General features: G+C 36.8%; 1 protein-coding gene across 2 annotated transcripts in view; it reads left to right on the top strand.

Moving 5' to 3' along the window:
• The window catches only part of cdh2 (cadherin 2, type 1, N-cadherin (neuronal)), a 90,743-nt gene that overhangs the window by 55,620 nt on the left and 21,389 nt on the right, over nucleotides 1-13,734 (top strand). Inside the window, exons 4-12 of one of the 2 annotated variants that reach the window (XM_038303730.1) lie at nucleotides 3,096-3,263; nucleotides 3,962-4,117; nucleotides 5,068-5,212; nucleotides 5,393-5,565; nucleotides 6,595-6,732; nucleotides 7,806-7,973; nucleotides 12,304-12,459; nucleotides 13,021-13,165; nucleotides 13,346-13,518. In XM_038303730.1, the coding sequence (XP_038159658.1) occupies nucleotides 3,096-3,263; nucleotides 3,962-4,117; nucleotides 5,068-5,212; nucleotides 5,393-5,565; nucleotides 6,595-6,732; nucleotides 7,806-7,973; nucleotides 12,304-12,459; nucleotides 13,021-13,165; nucleotides 13,346-13,518 (1,422 nt within the window). The remainder of the gene's footprint in view (nucleotides 1-3,095; nucleotides 3,264-3,961; nucleotides 4,118-5,067; nucleotides 5,213-5,392; nucleotides 5,566-6,594; nucleotides 6,733-7,805; nucleotides 7,974-12,303; nucleotides 12,460-13,020; nucleotides 13,166-13,345; nucleotides 13,519-13,734) is intronic. The other variant, XM_038303731.1, reaches the window with a different exon arrangement.

The following is a 13,734-nucleotide window of genomic DNA, read 5'->3' as shown; positions in this document are numbered from 1 at the left end:
TTTCATATGAAGTTCTTTTCTGTTTTCCTTGCGATTTTATTCAATTCGAGGGTGTTTTAACAGTCTCTGGCAGTACTTCAGCCTTAGACTCTGGAATAGTATAGGCAATTTGAGCCATGTGCGTGCATAGTGTCTGGCTCTCAGGTACCACCCTCCTTTGTTTCAAATCTTTTTCATTACTGCTGAGGGAGGATGGCAGATCCATTATGGAAGCCGGTATATCTGTGTGGGTGTGTTTTATCAGCGCATAAAGAAGAGCTCTGCCATTTAAAACAATCCGGTATTGCAGGACTGAGGCTACAGAAGCAATTTCTAGTTTCAAGGCATACCCACACATATGTACTCTTTGAATTTAAAGCTTCAAAGACAACCAGAACAGATGGTCTCGTCTGATTAGACGAGGGTTGAAATAGGCATTGAATAACATTTAAACTGGAAGCCTGTTTGTTTTATAGTTTCTTTCTTATTAACCTTTCCAGAAAGGGCCAGTGTCAGTCTTTGCACTAAGGTCAGGATTTCTTTTCATCCAAGCCGAATTTGTGGTTTTAGTCTTGAAATACAAGCCCTTGGTTTGTGAAGTGGGATTCATTTCTTTTACCTACATAGCATAAAATATGTATGCTAATTAGCTTACACTCTACATCAAACTGCACAACAAATGTTAGTAAACACCAACACTTGCACCAGTGAGTTTTCTAGCCAGTTTCTGATCTTCAGTTTTTGCAAAACTGTCCATTGCCATTACTAACTTTAACTAATTCCAAGTGTTTTTATGTAACTATAATTAATAGCATTAAAAGGTTTTCTACCGTAGCTGAAGTAAGCAGTCATTCATTTAAAGAGCACAGGACACACCATATCTGAGATACAGTTGCTGTAAAGCATTATTAGTATTCATAATGGTACATTCACACGGAATGTGTTTTGAGTGTCAAAAAGGCACCCAACACTTCAACTTGGACAATAGTCCACACTGAAGTAGATGCACATAAAGAGCTTTGATGCTTTGGATGCTTGATGCTCCTGATGGCCGTCACGAGCGTTGAGCTGCTCTGTTCTTTTTTCTTTACCCGTCTCTTATACTAAGGCTGACACAAGCGAGAGACTGGCTTGGCTTCACTTGTTTTGATGATGGGGGATATTTTAACATCACTTTAAAAGGGAAAGTAAACCTCAAAACATCATGTTTGCCGTAACAGTATTTAAAAGAGGGATCATACACCCAAGGGGTGTATGATCAGGGCATGCCCCCCACTTGCCTACCTTTTGAAAGTGTGGGTAGTCTCCAATGAAACCTCAGGCCGGGGGTTTCCCATTGCCGTTCATAGGTGGCATTTATCACTTTGTATGCTGTGACATAAAACAAATGCACAGCTCCCAACACTGGTAGTGCTTCTGCTTTTAATGCTCAAATCATGCCACAGGACCTCTTGATGGCCCTTTACATCGTCAACCACTTTGCATTTAAACCGAACCTTGATGCCCAAAACGCTTTTGGTATGAACGCATTCTAGCTGTACGTAAGATTCTCCCCATGTATTTATTCCCTATTTATATCTACCTAGAACTGAAATAAAACTACAAATAGGGATACATAGGCACCTACAGCCACAGATGTTTCAAAAACGTATTGGCTTTATCTGCAATGTCTCAAACCGTGGCAATGAGAGACTATTTCCTGCAAAAACTTCTAATATACCAATGATTGGATGATAGTGAAACAGTAGCCAAGATGGTGGCTAGCTAATCCATTCACATTTATAGTCAGAAATAGGAAAGGCATGTAAGGTTCCACATGGAAATGAGATGGGTAGACAAAATGAGTGCAGCTTTTATACTTGGTGCAGCTTTGCCTCCTATACCTGATATTCCCGCCAACCCCATGAAGTTGTGTAAAGCACAAACCGCAAACTTACAACACCATATTACATGCAAAAGTAGGGTGAGTAATATCTTTTGAAGATTTATTTAATAATTTGTTGACTACGATGATATTTATGGGCTAAATCACAAGATCTTAATGTTTGTATACAAACACCCGCCAGAGGGAGCTGTTGCTTGTCCACCATGTTTTTCAAACGAAGATGTCTACGTGGTTACAGATTTTCCAAGGTCTGCAGGATGGAAAATCTCTTTGTGCGACGCCATGCGGAAAGGCTCAAATGGGGTATTTTTATCCATGCCAAGCATAAATTAAGCATTAGCAAACATCACTGTATCTGTTCAAAGTTCAAAAACCTTTCAAATTTGCTGACTTGTTTGCCAACATGCGTTAAGACAAGTAAAAGCACTTTTAGGCCAATATCAATTTATTTTTCCGTATTTAGTTCCAAGCATTAAAAATATACATATAATTTAGTTGAAACATTTTAAATGATCAAAACTACTTTTATAATGATTTTATTATGGTCATTACTTTTCTTGCTGTAATTCTCTATTAAAAAATATGTTGATTTTACTGTTATTTTTAGTATTAGTATCTCAAATTTTAAGTAAAAATGTTATCTTAATTTAAATAATCTTTAAATCAACTATTAAGTGCTTGTGAATATTAGCACTCTGTTTTATTTAACAATATGACACACTAACAAAGCAACAAACATTTCCGTTTGTCTGGTGATATCTGCAAATTAAATTTATTGCATCCCTAATTCTAGAAACTCTGCCCCAAATAATGTAGACCCTAGTCTCAACTCTGAGATTTTCAAAGTCTCTAAATATTTCAAAATCCAGCATGTTCCATGGCAGAAGTTGAAAGTTCAAGAAGGTCAGAATTATGAAAATTTGCTTAATAGAGACAGTGCTCCTGATATCTATTGACACACTGCTAATTGTGTATATACTGTAAGGTGTAATGCAGTCAGTGTACAGACCACAAACATTGTGGTGTTAGAAGTGACATTAGTCATTGGATTACCAAAGTCTTTAGGAATTCTTTGGTCAAGTGTGAAATTGTTGTTGAGCTATTTATGTCTACTGCAAAACAACTGGTAGATAGACACTACCAACCTCAGTTATTCCTCTGTGGTGTTTAAAACATCTTTACTCACACTTCACTACATTACTATGATCATTAAATCATTTCCTTTTGGCAGGTCCAGGAACTCGCCGTCCCTTCAGGCATGGCCAAAAGGTTAAAGGAAATAGTGTTTCCATCACAAAATGCAGACGGCACGCTGAAACGCAGCAAACGAGAGTGGGCCATCCCTCCAATCAATGTGCCTGAGAACTCCAGAGGCCCATTCCCACAGGAGCTCGCCCGGGTAATGTATTTGACTCCACCGGATGCATGCACACAATCACCAGTCTATCAGCTTTGAAACAGTCTACTCCCTTTGTTTTTCTTGATACGATGATTTTGTGAGTTGCAAGTTCCAGCTTTTTTCTGACATTTTTTTTAAACTTTAAATTTCACAGAGCAGAACTGTGGTAGTGCAGCATGGTGTTTTTTAGAAGCTTTTGTTGTCTGAAGCGATGAAAATAATTGTTGGGTGACCGCTAAGAATCTGAAGTCCCAGGAAAAGGTGCAACCCAATTACTTAGCAATAATACAGTCCTTTATGTTAGCTATTGCACAAACAACTCTTTGGACAGCAGAAACCTTTTCAACCAGCTGAAATTTACATTTAAAGTGCAAAATTCAGAGATTGCCATGTGTATTTTTCTTTAATTATAATCTGGCTTTATGGAGTGTATGTTTCTCAGCTTCAGTTGCTGGTTGTGAGAGAAGGAAACGGTACGTTGCACGGACAATGATACAGCCACAGGTCTCAGCTTACATGGAAAATGGGAATTAAAGTCCAAATACAACAACTTCCCTGCTATGCAGGAACTTGTTCTTGTTTAACTGCAGCTACATTTTTAAGATTGAGGGAGAAACAGTTTTCCTAGATGTGGAATTCTGACATTTACAATGTGTAAAAACGATATGCTGAAGTCTTTTTCTCCCCCCTCCCCACAGATTCATTCAGATTTTGATAAAAACCGACCCCTGAGGTATACTGTGACGGGTTCAGGTGCTGACCAGCCCCCTACTGGAATCTTCACCATTGACCCCATTTCTGGAGTATTATTCGTCAACAAGGGTCTTGATCGAGAGCACATTTCCAGTTATCATGTAAGTCAGACACTGCGTTTTTATAAAGCTAGAAGAATTTGAATTTAACCCAAAAAAATGTCTGTTAACTGCTTTGGCTAAAGAATTGTGTTCTCTTGCACCCAGTACATTCCAGCTAGTTGGCATGTGCTCAGAGGTCATGTGTAGCCTAAACAATCTCCTCAGACTCGATAAAAAACAGACTTTCAGGGAAATCTTTCTTATCCGTCTGAGAATTTAAAGGATTATGACTTTGTCAGATGCTTAACATGACCTTCAGCTGTATTTACCAGGACCTTTTTCCCATGTTCTGCTTAGTCTCCTTTAACTAAATGTACGTAGTTTCTTGAATACTTATCCAGTTTAGACAGTTTATTTTCTTTTCAAGCCCTTTTTTAAGAACATAAAAAGACTGATGTTACATAATGAAGGGAAATTGTTTTCTTGATTTTCTGTGTATAGATAGTTGCACATATGCCAGAGAGGTGAACACAGGGTTTCTGTATATATATATAATCTTATGCCATGTGAATGCAGAGCAGATGGAATAACAAAAGACCCCTTCTGTTATTCCTTATGTCTGGTTAAAAAATTTATTTTTCAGCAATTTGAAGTTATTTCTTACAAATTTACTCATCGCTATAAAGGTTTATTAAAAAGATGTTCTGAAAAGGTTTTATTTCTTCAAGAAACTAATCCATTTAATTTTAAATTGCATATTTCTGCATGAAGAGTTGATATCCAGTAGTCTGCAGGTTTATGCTGGGTCTCAAAATTTTTTAAATTTCCTTCAATTAAATAATACTTTTAAAATTAAAAAGCTATTTAATCCTTTTTTCATTATTTGATGAATGTTTTATGTTGTTTTCCATCATAATTTTTCTTTAATCATATTTATTTTTAAAAAAATTCTTTTTTTGGAACCATTCAACAACCAACATTTATTTAATCTTTTTTTTTTTTCCCTCCAGTTGAGAGCTCATGCAGTAGACCTGAATGGCAACCAAGTGGAAAACCCCATAGATATTGTGATCAACGTTATTGACATGAATGACAACCGACCTGAGTTCACTCACCAGATCTGGAATGGAAGTGTTCCAGAGGGTTCCAAACCAGGTAAGGCTTTTGCAAAGTTCTATTTATTTATGGATGTTTGTGCTTCCAGATTCAGTCTTACTATAATATTAGCAGAACAATCTGTGCTACTTGTCATTTTATGCTTAGAAAGATGATCACTGGATTTTGATTGACAAAAGAATGTGGCATTAATATATAATTTTTTGATCTGTCTCAAAGGAACATTTGTCATGACTGTAACATCTATTGACAAAGACGACCCCAAAACGTCAAATGGAATGTTTCGATACATGATCATGTCCCAGAACCCAGAGAGCCCATCCTCTAATATGTTTACGATCAACAACAACAACGGAGAAATCATTACAGTGGCTGCAGGCCTGGACAGAGAGGTATTTACATACATATAAATATATATATAAATTTTTTCGAGGGGTGACATTGTATTTTTTTTTCAAGTTGTATGACCTGATTTACCCATAGACAATATTTTTCTCCTCTGGTTTTTTGCTGTTTAATACAGAAACGTGTTTCTATATTTGCCTAAATGGGCTGAGTTTTTAAACGGGGACTTGGAAGTTTAACTGTTAATATTCCAAGTGTCTCAGAAATAATGAGCCGCAGCAAATTTAGCTTATTGCCACCTAAGTGAGAAGTAGAAGTTGGCTTGCTTGTTTTGCACTCATTACTCTTAGGAGGCACCATGCATTACTAATCAGCTAAATGTTTCTCTTCGCACCAATTCTGCTTCTTTTCTTTTTTTTTCAAAAAATAACATTTTATTGTTTTCTCTCTTTTCAGTATTTATGCCGCGAAGGTTAGCACTCTTTATAAATTGGGATTGCTAAATTGAAGGCTGTTTGAGGAAATAAATACTAAGATGTATACAGCTGGAGCTTGGTAGTTGAATCCTTGTGAGGGCAATCTGGCTGAGGTGGCTGCTCAATCACTTCCACCCTGGGGCCACCGTTTTATGTCTGCAAGTCGCCACCATGAAAGTAATTTGCCTGGCTCTCATTACCTAGCAACTGGTCCATCACCTGAGCGGTTTTTAATGTGAAAAGAATCATTTGTCCCCTTCATGGTGATTCAATATGCGTGTCTCATGCACGCACATAATCACTGATTAGCCCCTTAAGATCAAGTTAAATTCATGTGAAAAACTTGTAATTTATGACAAACAGGTTGTTAGACTAGTCATATTTTTTGTAGAAATGATTAACAAAGTGCAAATGTACAATGTAGTATTATCTCATAAGTGCTGGCTGTGAAGCAGAATAACATTTTAGTGAGGTAATGTGAAAATCATGTCTTTATAAAGTTTTAGGTACAGATTCTTTTGGAATTATTATGCATTGACTCTTCAATTATCTCATTATTTCTTCTTTTTTCTTTTCTTTTTCTTTTTTTTTTTTTTTTAGAAAGTGCCTCAGTACACTTTGATCATCAAAGTGACTGACATGGAAGGAAACCCTATGTACGGCCTGTCCAACACAGCCACTGCTGTCATAAGCATCACTGGCATCAATGGCAGTCCATCAGAGTTTGCACCTGAGATGGTAAAAAGCAAGCTCTTCTCACATGTAAAGAACATGTTATTTAAAAGACTTGTTTCTGTTGTGTTCTGTTAAGACCCACTTAAATCTTTAGGAGATATGATAATTAACTACACCCACTCATCTCGACTCATGACCACACCCCAATGCATAGGAAAGTGCATGAGTAGGGGGAAGTGGACTGGCTTCTACTACACAGGATTCCTCCTGTTCCCATTAACAGGCTTCTGATTTGGGACTGTGGCCTTGAGTTGAAATGATAAAGAGATGTGGTCAGTTATCTTATCTACTAAGATTTAGGTCTTCGGTTATGATTTACACTTAAGTTTTTTTTTCAATAAAATTTAATTTAAGATGTATATTAAGATTTAACATCCATAACCCATATCTACATGTGAATATGTCTGTGTGCAAGAAGGCGTTGTTCAGTTAGTGTACAGGCTACAAAAATTGTGGTGCAAGAAGTAACATTAGCTACTGGATCACTAATGTTGCATGCAAGCTGAGTTGTCATGCTATTTATTCGTTCACATAACAGCTATTGTATATCCAATTCTTACTGCTCCCCTTTCGACCTTTCGCGACAGACCAAGCTATCGCTTATGGTTTGTCAGAAAGTGCTATTTCATCTATGAAAGAGAACCCAAAAGAGGTAAAAGCACAAGTTGTGTGCTTTCGCATGCCATCCGCTGCCATTTGATTTAGTACCATGATTGGTTAAACCAATCTTGGGTAGTTGCCGTTTAAGTGTCACCTCATCCAATCAACTCGTAAAGTTCTGCTGATTGTCAATCGTTTTCCTGCACAGTTTTAACTGAAGCATTTCAGATGAATAATGTGTAGAACTAAAGCTGAAAAATACATATGATCCATCTGGGTAACCAAGTTACTGAATTAACAAAGTATTCAGGAATTCTTTTGTCAGGTGTGAAAATATTCTTCAGCTGTATGTCTGTTGCAAACCAACCCAGAGATAGATACTACTAACCCCCTAGCTATTCCTCCTTGGCGTTTAAAACACCTCTACTCGCACTTCACTGCATTACTATGATCATTAAATCATTTGCTTTTTGCAGGTCCAGGAACTCGCTGTCCCTTCAGGCATGTCCAAAAATTTAAAGGAAATACTGTTTCCATCGCAAAATGCAGACAGCACACTGAAACGGAGAAAAAGAGACTGGGTCATCCCTCCAATCAATGTGCCTGAGAACTCCAGAGGCCCATTCCCACAGGAGCTTGTCCGGGTAATGTATTTGACTTTACCGAATGCATGCACACAATCACCGGTATATCTATATATATATATATATATCAGTACATTAGTACACATTTTATTTGCAGATTCCATAGATCAACGCTTGCAACATATTTCTGAAGCTTTATCACCTTTTTGATTGCAGTATTTATTAGAATGCCGATTTATTGGCCAGCCCTTCAATTGGAAAGTTTTCTAAATTTTGGTGACCGGCCGATACTTAAATGTGAAACTGATCTTTTCCACCAATCTGATCCACCTCTGTAAAGATAAAAAAAAAAAACAACCACTGTAAATGCCTCACACTTTAATGTAGATTTGAGAGCAGTTATTTCAGTAGGTTTTAATTTTCGCTGGCAGTGATTATTTTTTTGTTTTTGTTTTTTCTCTAAGATAGAAATAAGATAAGATTGAAATATCTTATGATCTTATAACAGCTGACACTGTTGGTTGTAAAAAGAAATCTGTATCATTCAAAATCAACATGTCAGGCTTTTTAAAGACTGGGAATTGTGACCTGCCAGGAACCTTTAATCAGTGTTCCCCTAGTGTTTACTCACTGGTACACTGACCAGCCTGTAGTGCATTCTGGCCTTCTTAATCTGAAGTGCTGAAAAATATAATTGTCAGGTGAACACGAAATGCACTTTTTACCTCTCAAGGACGGGAGTTGCAAAATTTCTCTTCAACAACTCAGTCCTCAGTGAGTGTTAGCTGTTAAACAACTAATTCTTGTGACAACTTGGATGCAGGAACCTTTTTCAAACAATTTAAATTTGTACAAAGTGAAAAATTCTCAGATTGGCATATGCACTTTTTCTTATTTTGGCTATATGAGGTAAAAGTTTCTGTGATTCAGTTGCTGATTACAGGAGGAAATTGTATATTTGTTTCTGGATGGATCAAGGGTCTTTGCACAAAAGGTCTCAGGTGACATATAAAATGGAAATGAAAGTCCAAATATGACAGAACTTCTTTACACTGTAGTGACGCATTTCATCTCCACTTGTCACCTGCTTTCAAAGACATTTGGGATGACAGGCGCTCAATTTGGGAAAAAGGAAAAGGTGCATCTTATGCGCCACATGGGAACAGACTCCTGTGTTGCTAGTGGGATTTATTAAAGGCAAAGCTTAAACAGCATCTGTATATTCATATAAGCCTTTTAAATCAATGCTCTATATGCAGATTTTTAATAATGTTCAACACTCTACAGCTGAGTATCTCTAACAATCAAACTGGCAACAACAGAACAGAGGGTACCAATGCTACCTTAACATCCTTAGAACAGCAATGTCAATTTAACGAAATTGGAAACAAACTTCAGGGGGGGGGACATTGACTGGTTCAAAGACCAGAGACTTGACCCAGTCTGTCTTTTGCCCAAAGACATTTAGCATCATCATTTTCTTTCTCCTGCTTTAAAAGAGCTTCCTCCTTGGTGCCATGTCTTTGAAGATTCTGACAACCTCACTATGCTTGATGTGATTGACACAAAATATCAGAAGCTTGCACCCCCTGCCAACATCTGCTAATGGCAAAGTACAATGTGATAGTGAGCAGCTGTCCTGAACCATCTAGAGATATGACCACTTAGGGGAAAAATAAACTAAATGCAAGCATGAATTTAAAGTGCATTTGATATTTTTTAAAGAATAAAACGGCACCAAGTAAAATTTTTACCTTATTGTATCCTCTTCTAAAGGCTGATTTATACTTAGAAACCAGGTCGTCTGTGTGTGTTGCAACGAATACACTTGAAAAACGATCTAGAAATAAGCAAAAATTTCATAAATTAAGTGTATTTACCTATGATTTGAGTACGTAAATAAAAATAATTTCTCAATGGAATTAGTATTTTTACTCTTAAAATAAGATAATTAGATAATATGCACTTGAAATAAGATAATGCGATTGTTTTTTCTTATTTTAAATCTAAATTGTCTTGTTCCATTGGCAAAATGTCTCTTTTAGCTCCTCAATTCAAGAACAAGTGCACTTATTTTAAGAAAAAATGGCTTATCTAGATTTAGATTTTTTTTTCCAGTGTGCAAATGTGTCCCCGCCCCTTCCGCAGACACTCTGGCGCACATCTCCAAAATTGTAGGCGACTGCAGACAGTGCCGCAGACAGGAGGGATCTGATTGATAAAATCTACATCCGCTCTACACTATAAAGGTTTCCTGTTTGGTACCTTACCAGCTTGTTTTGTTTGTATGATCACCATCGTAGAAAACGACTCGTGAAGAGGTACCAGCTAGAAAAGCGGGGTGCGTGAGAATGCTAGGACCCTTTTTCCACCTGGATCCACTGCTCTTTTTCGCCTTAATGTCCATCCGTTGTCGCACAAACTTGCCCCCACTTCCTCACCACCTTGGCCATATCTAGACCGACGGCTAATCCGTGATTGTCCCTCTTGCGTTTGCCGTGAAATAACAGTGCAGACCACGCTTCAATATTGGGCATAAATCAAAAATATCTGCGACAAGCTCACTGCCACCCACTGCTGTGAGAGTATAACAAACCCTCAAGTCCCTGTGATGGTGATGTAAGTGTTTTTGAGACCACTCAGGGATCTGTCATCTCCCCCTACTGTCTCTGGCTGAAAAAACCAAACTTGGAATTTTTCATGCCATCTCCCCCCTGGCAGTAACCTATAAAGGCAAATAGCTGTATGGCAGCCCAATGTAATTCCATCAGCATCAAAATCAGGGCCCTTGCTGCACCACTTGTAGCTAACCATAGCACACTTTTAGAGGTTTATAATGTGGGGAAAACCAGCAAAAAATGGCAAATAGTGACAGCATGCTGTGACTGTTAGTGTGTACGAGCAGTGTTTAGGATAGTGGTGTTTTCAAAAGATGCTGTACGGGAAACACCATTAGAGAAAAAACTTTGTTCTGCTTTAATAAAGCAACAAAATAATTTTAGATTGATATGAGAGTGGAAAATTGTCTTACAACCAACCTTTAAACTAAACTGAGTTGAATTTTAAAATTAAGTTACACTTTTTTTTTGTGTTCACATCACTTTGTACTTTTATGACAAAATATCCTCTGCACCAAGTGACTATATCTAATAAAACAGGCTACTGTTGCAAACGTACCAGATACGATTTTCATTAACTTGAGATTAAAAATGAAAATTCTACACCTTAATTCAGTTATACCCCAAAAAAGTTTTGAAGTTGTAGCAGTAAAATTTTCATTTTAGTTCAACTAAAGTTTATGTGCGCTTACAAACATGAATAAAATATTCTTAAATTGCAGTAGTTATTCTACAAGGTAAATTACAATATTTTTATAATAGCAAAGTGTCCTTTTACCCTACATCCACGTGGCTTGAAAATGAAACCCCAGCACAGACTATGGCCATAAGATGAATCATCTCTTCTTTTTAAATTATTAAGAGTTAAGATTAACGAGATTAACTAAAAGTCAGGAGGACTGGAAAAGAAGATATTGACCATATGATTTTCACATTATAATACACACATACAAAAATGGAGAAAACAAACTTATCCACACGTCCCACTTCCAATCAGAATTTTATTTTTGTTAAAAAATATGACTTGTAATGTTACCCAGCTCATTTGGCCTTATGATTCTATTTAAATAAAATGTTTCACAGAGGTAGCCTTTAAACTGTATTTGTTATAGAAAAAGACACGAATCGAATGGAAGTCATCAGGGACCATTATAGCAAATGTAATAACTTTCATCTATCTGATGTATTGGAATTTCTTTTCCCCCTATATGGGACTTGTGTTTGTTCAGACTGTCTGTGCACATCCCTGATGTTTCTTTACTGCAGTTACATTTTAAATTGAACTAGTAAAAAAGCTTTTGGTTTAGATGTTATTCTTTTTTTAGTTTAATCCATCTTAACTAGCTTTGCATGCAGTCAAAAACAGGAGTTTGTTTCTATCAATTTTGAGGTCTGGGAAAGTATGAATATGCTTTGGTTTTACAAAAAGTTTTCCTTTTTTTTGTTTATTTTGTTCCCGCAATTACATTTCTCAAATTTAAGTTTACGTTATTTGTTAAAATTATACCAGTTTAAAAAGGAACTGTGCTTCTTAAACTGGATCTGGTTAAAACAGATATAGTAATAGATGAGCTTTAAGTTTGTTCAAAAAAAAAAAAAGAAAAGAAAAAGAGCTGCAAACAGACAATCCGATCCGTTTAAAATCCTCCAATTTTTTGATATGGAATATTGACATTCAAAATAAGTAGACACTATATTAGTGAACAGTTTGAGTATATAGGAATGATACCCAAGTGCCGAAACTTAAACTTTTTTTTTTCTTCTTCCCACAGATTCGTTCAGATCATGATAAAAACCGATCCCTGAGATACAGTGTGACGGGTCCAGGTGCTGACCAACCCCCGACTGGAATCTTCACCATCGACCCCATTTCTGGAGAATTATCTGTCAACAAGCCTCTTGATCGAGAGCACATTAACAGTTTCCATGTAAGCCAGACACGGCATCTTATTAAGGCTTTGAGAATTTCAACCGTGTGTATATATTAAAAAAAATAAAATAATTCCAGACTGTTTTTACTAGTGAAATGTGTTCTCTTGCACGCTGTATTTTGTGCTTAAGGGTCATGTGTAGCCTAACCCCCTATTTTAACTTCTTCCGGCTCCTCTCCTCCCAGCTGTGAACTCTGCAGCAGATATGCAGCTATTATAATCGAGAGCAATTACACTGCTTTCAGAGCAGCACAGGGCGGCACCAGCAGAAACTGGTTGATCTCAGCATCCAGTTTTAAAACCATTCACTAAAGGGAGACCACATTGGCAGACTCTTCTTTTGAACCATTCGACAACCAACATTTATTTTTTCATTTACATTTTAATGTCCAATAGTCTGCAGGTTTATGCTGGGTCTTACATTCCTAAAATTCCTTCAATTAAATAATCTTACATTTCATTTTTACATTGATTATAATCATATTTACTTTTAAAAATTTCTTTTTTTGGAACCATTCAACGACCAACATTTATTTAATCTTATATTTTCCCCTCCAGTTGAGAGCTCATGCTGTAGACCTGAATGGCAACCAAGTGGAAAACCCCATAGATATTGTGATCAACGTTATTGACATGAATGACAACCGACCTGAGTTCACTCACCAGATCTGGAATGGAAGTGTTCCAGAGGGTTCCAAACCAGGTAAGGCTTTTGCAAAGTTCTATTTCTTTATTGATGTTTGTGCTTCCAGATTCAGTGTTACTATAATATCAGCAGAACAATCTGTGCTACTTGTTATTTTATGCTTAGAAAGATCATCACTGGATTATGATTGACAAACTAATGTGACATTAATTGGTATTTTTTACTCTTGTCTCAAAGGATCATTTGTCATGACTGTAACATCTGTTGACAAAGACGACCCCAAAACAGCGAATGGAATGCTTCGATACATGATCATGTCCCAGAACCCAGAGAGCCCATCCTCTAATATGTTTACGATCAACAACAAAACTGGAGGCATCATTACAGTGGCTGCAGGCCTGGACAGAGAGGTATTTACATGTTTTCCCTTTTTTTTTTTTTTTTTGAGGGATGGGGGTGGTCATTAATATTTCTATTTACACAAATCGTATGACCTGATTTACCCATAGACAGAATTTTTCTCCACTGGCTTTTTGCTCTTTAATACAGAAATATATTTCTATATTGACCTAAACAGACAGAATGTTTAAAGCTTGTAAGGTTAACTTTAAATATTCTGTGTCTCA

Source organism: Cyprinodon tularosa, unplaced genomic scaffold (genome assembly GCF_016077235.1).
Source record: "Cyprinodon tularosa strain WSP-4 unplaced genomic scaffold, ASM1607723v1 ctg52, whole genome shotgun sequence".
Classification (NCBI taxonomy): domain Eukaryota; kingdom Metazoa; phylum Chordata; class Actinopteri; order Cyprinodontiformes; family Cyprinodontidae; genus Cyprinodon; species Cyprinodon tularosa.
This window is presented reverse-complemented; position numbering and strand designations above follow the sequence as displayed.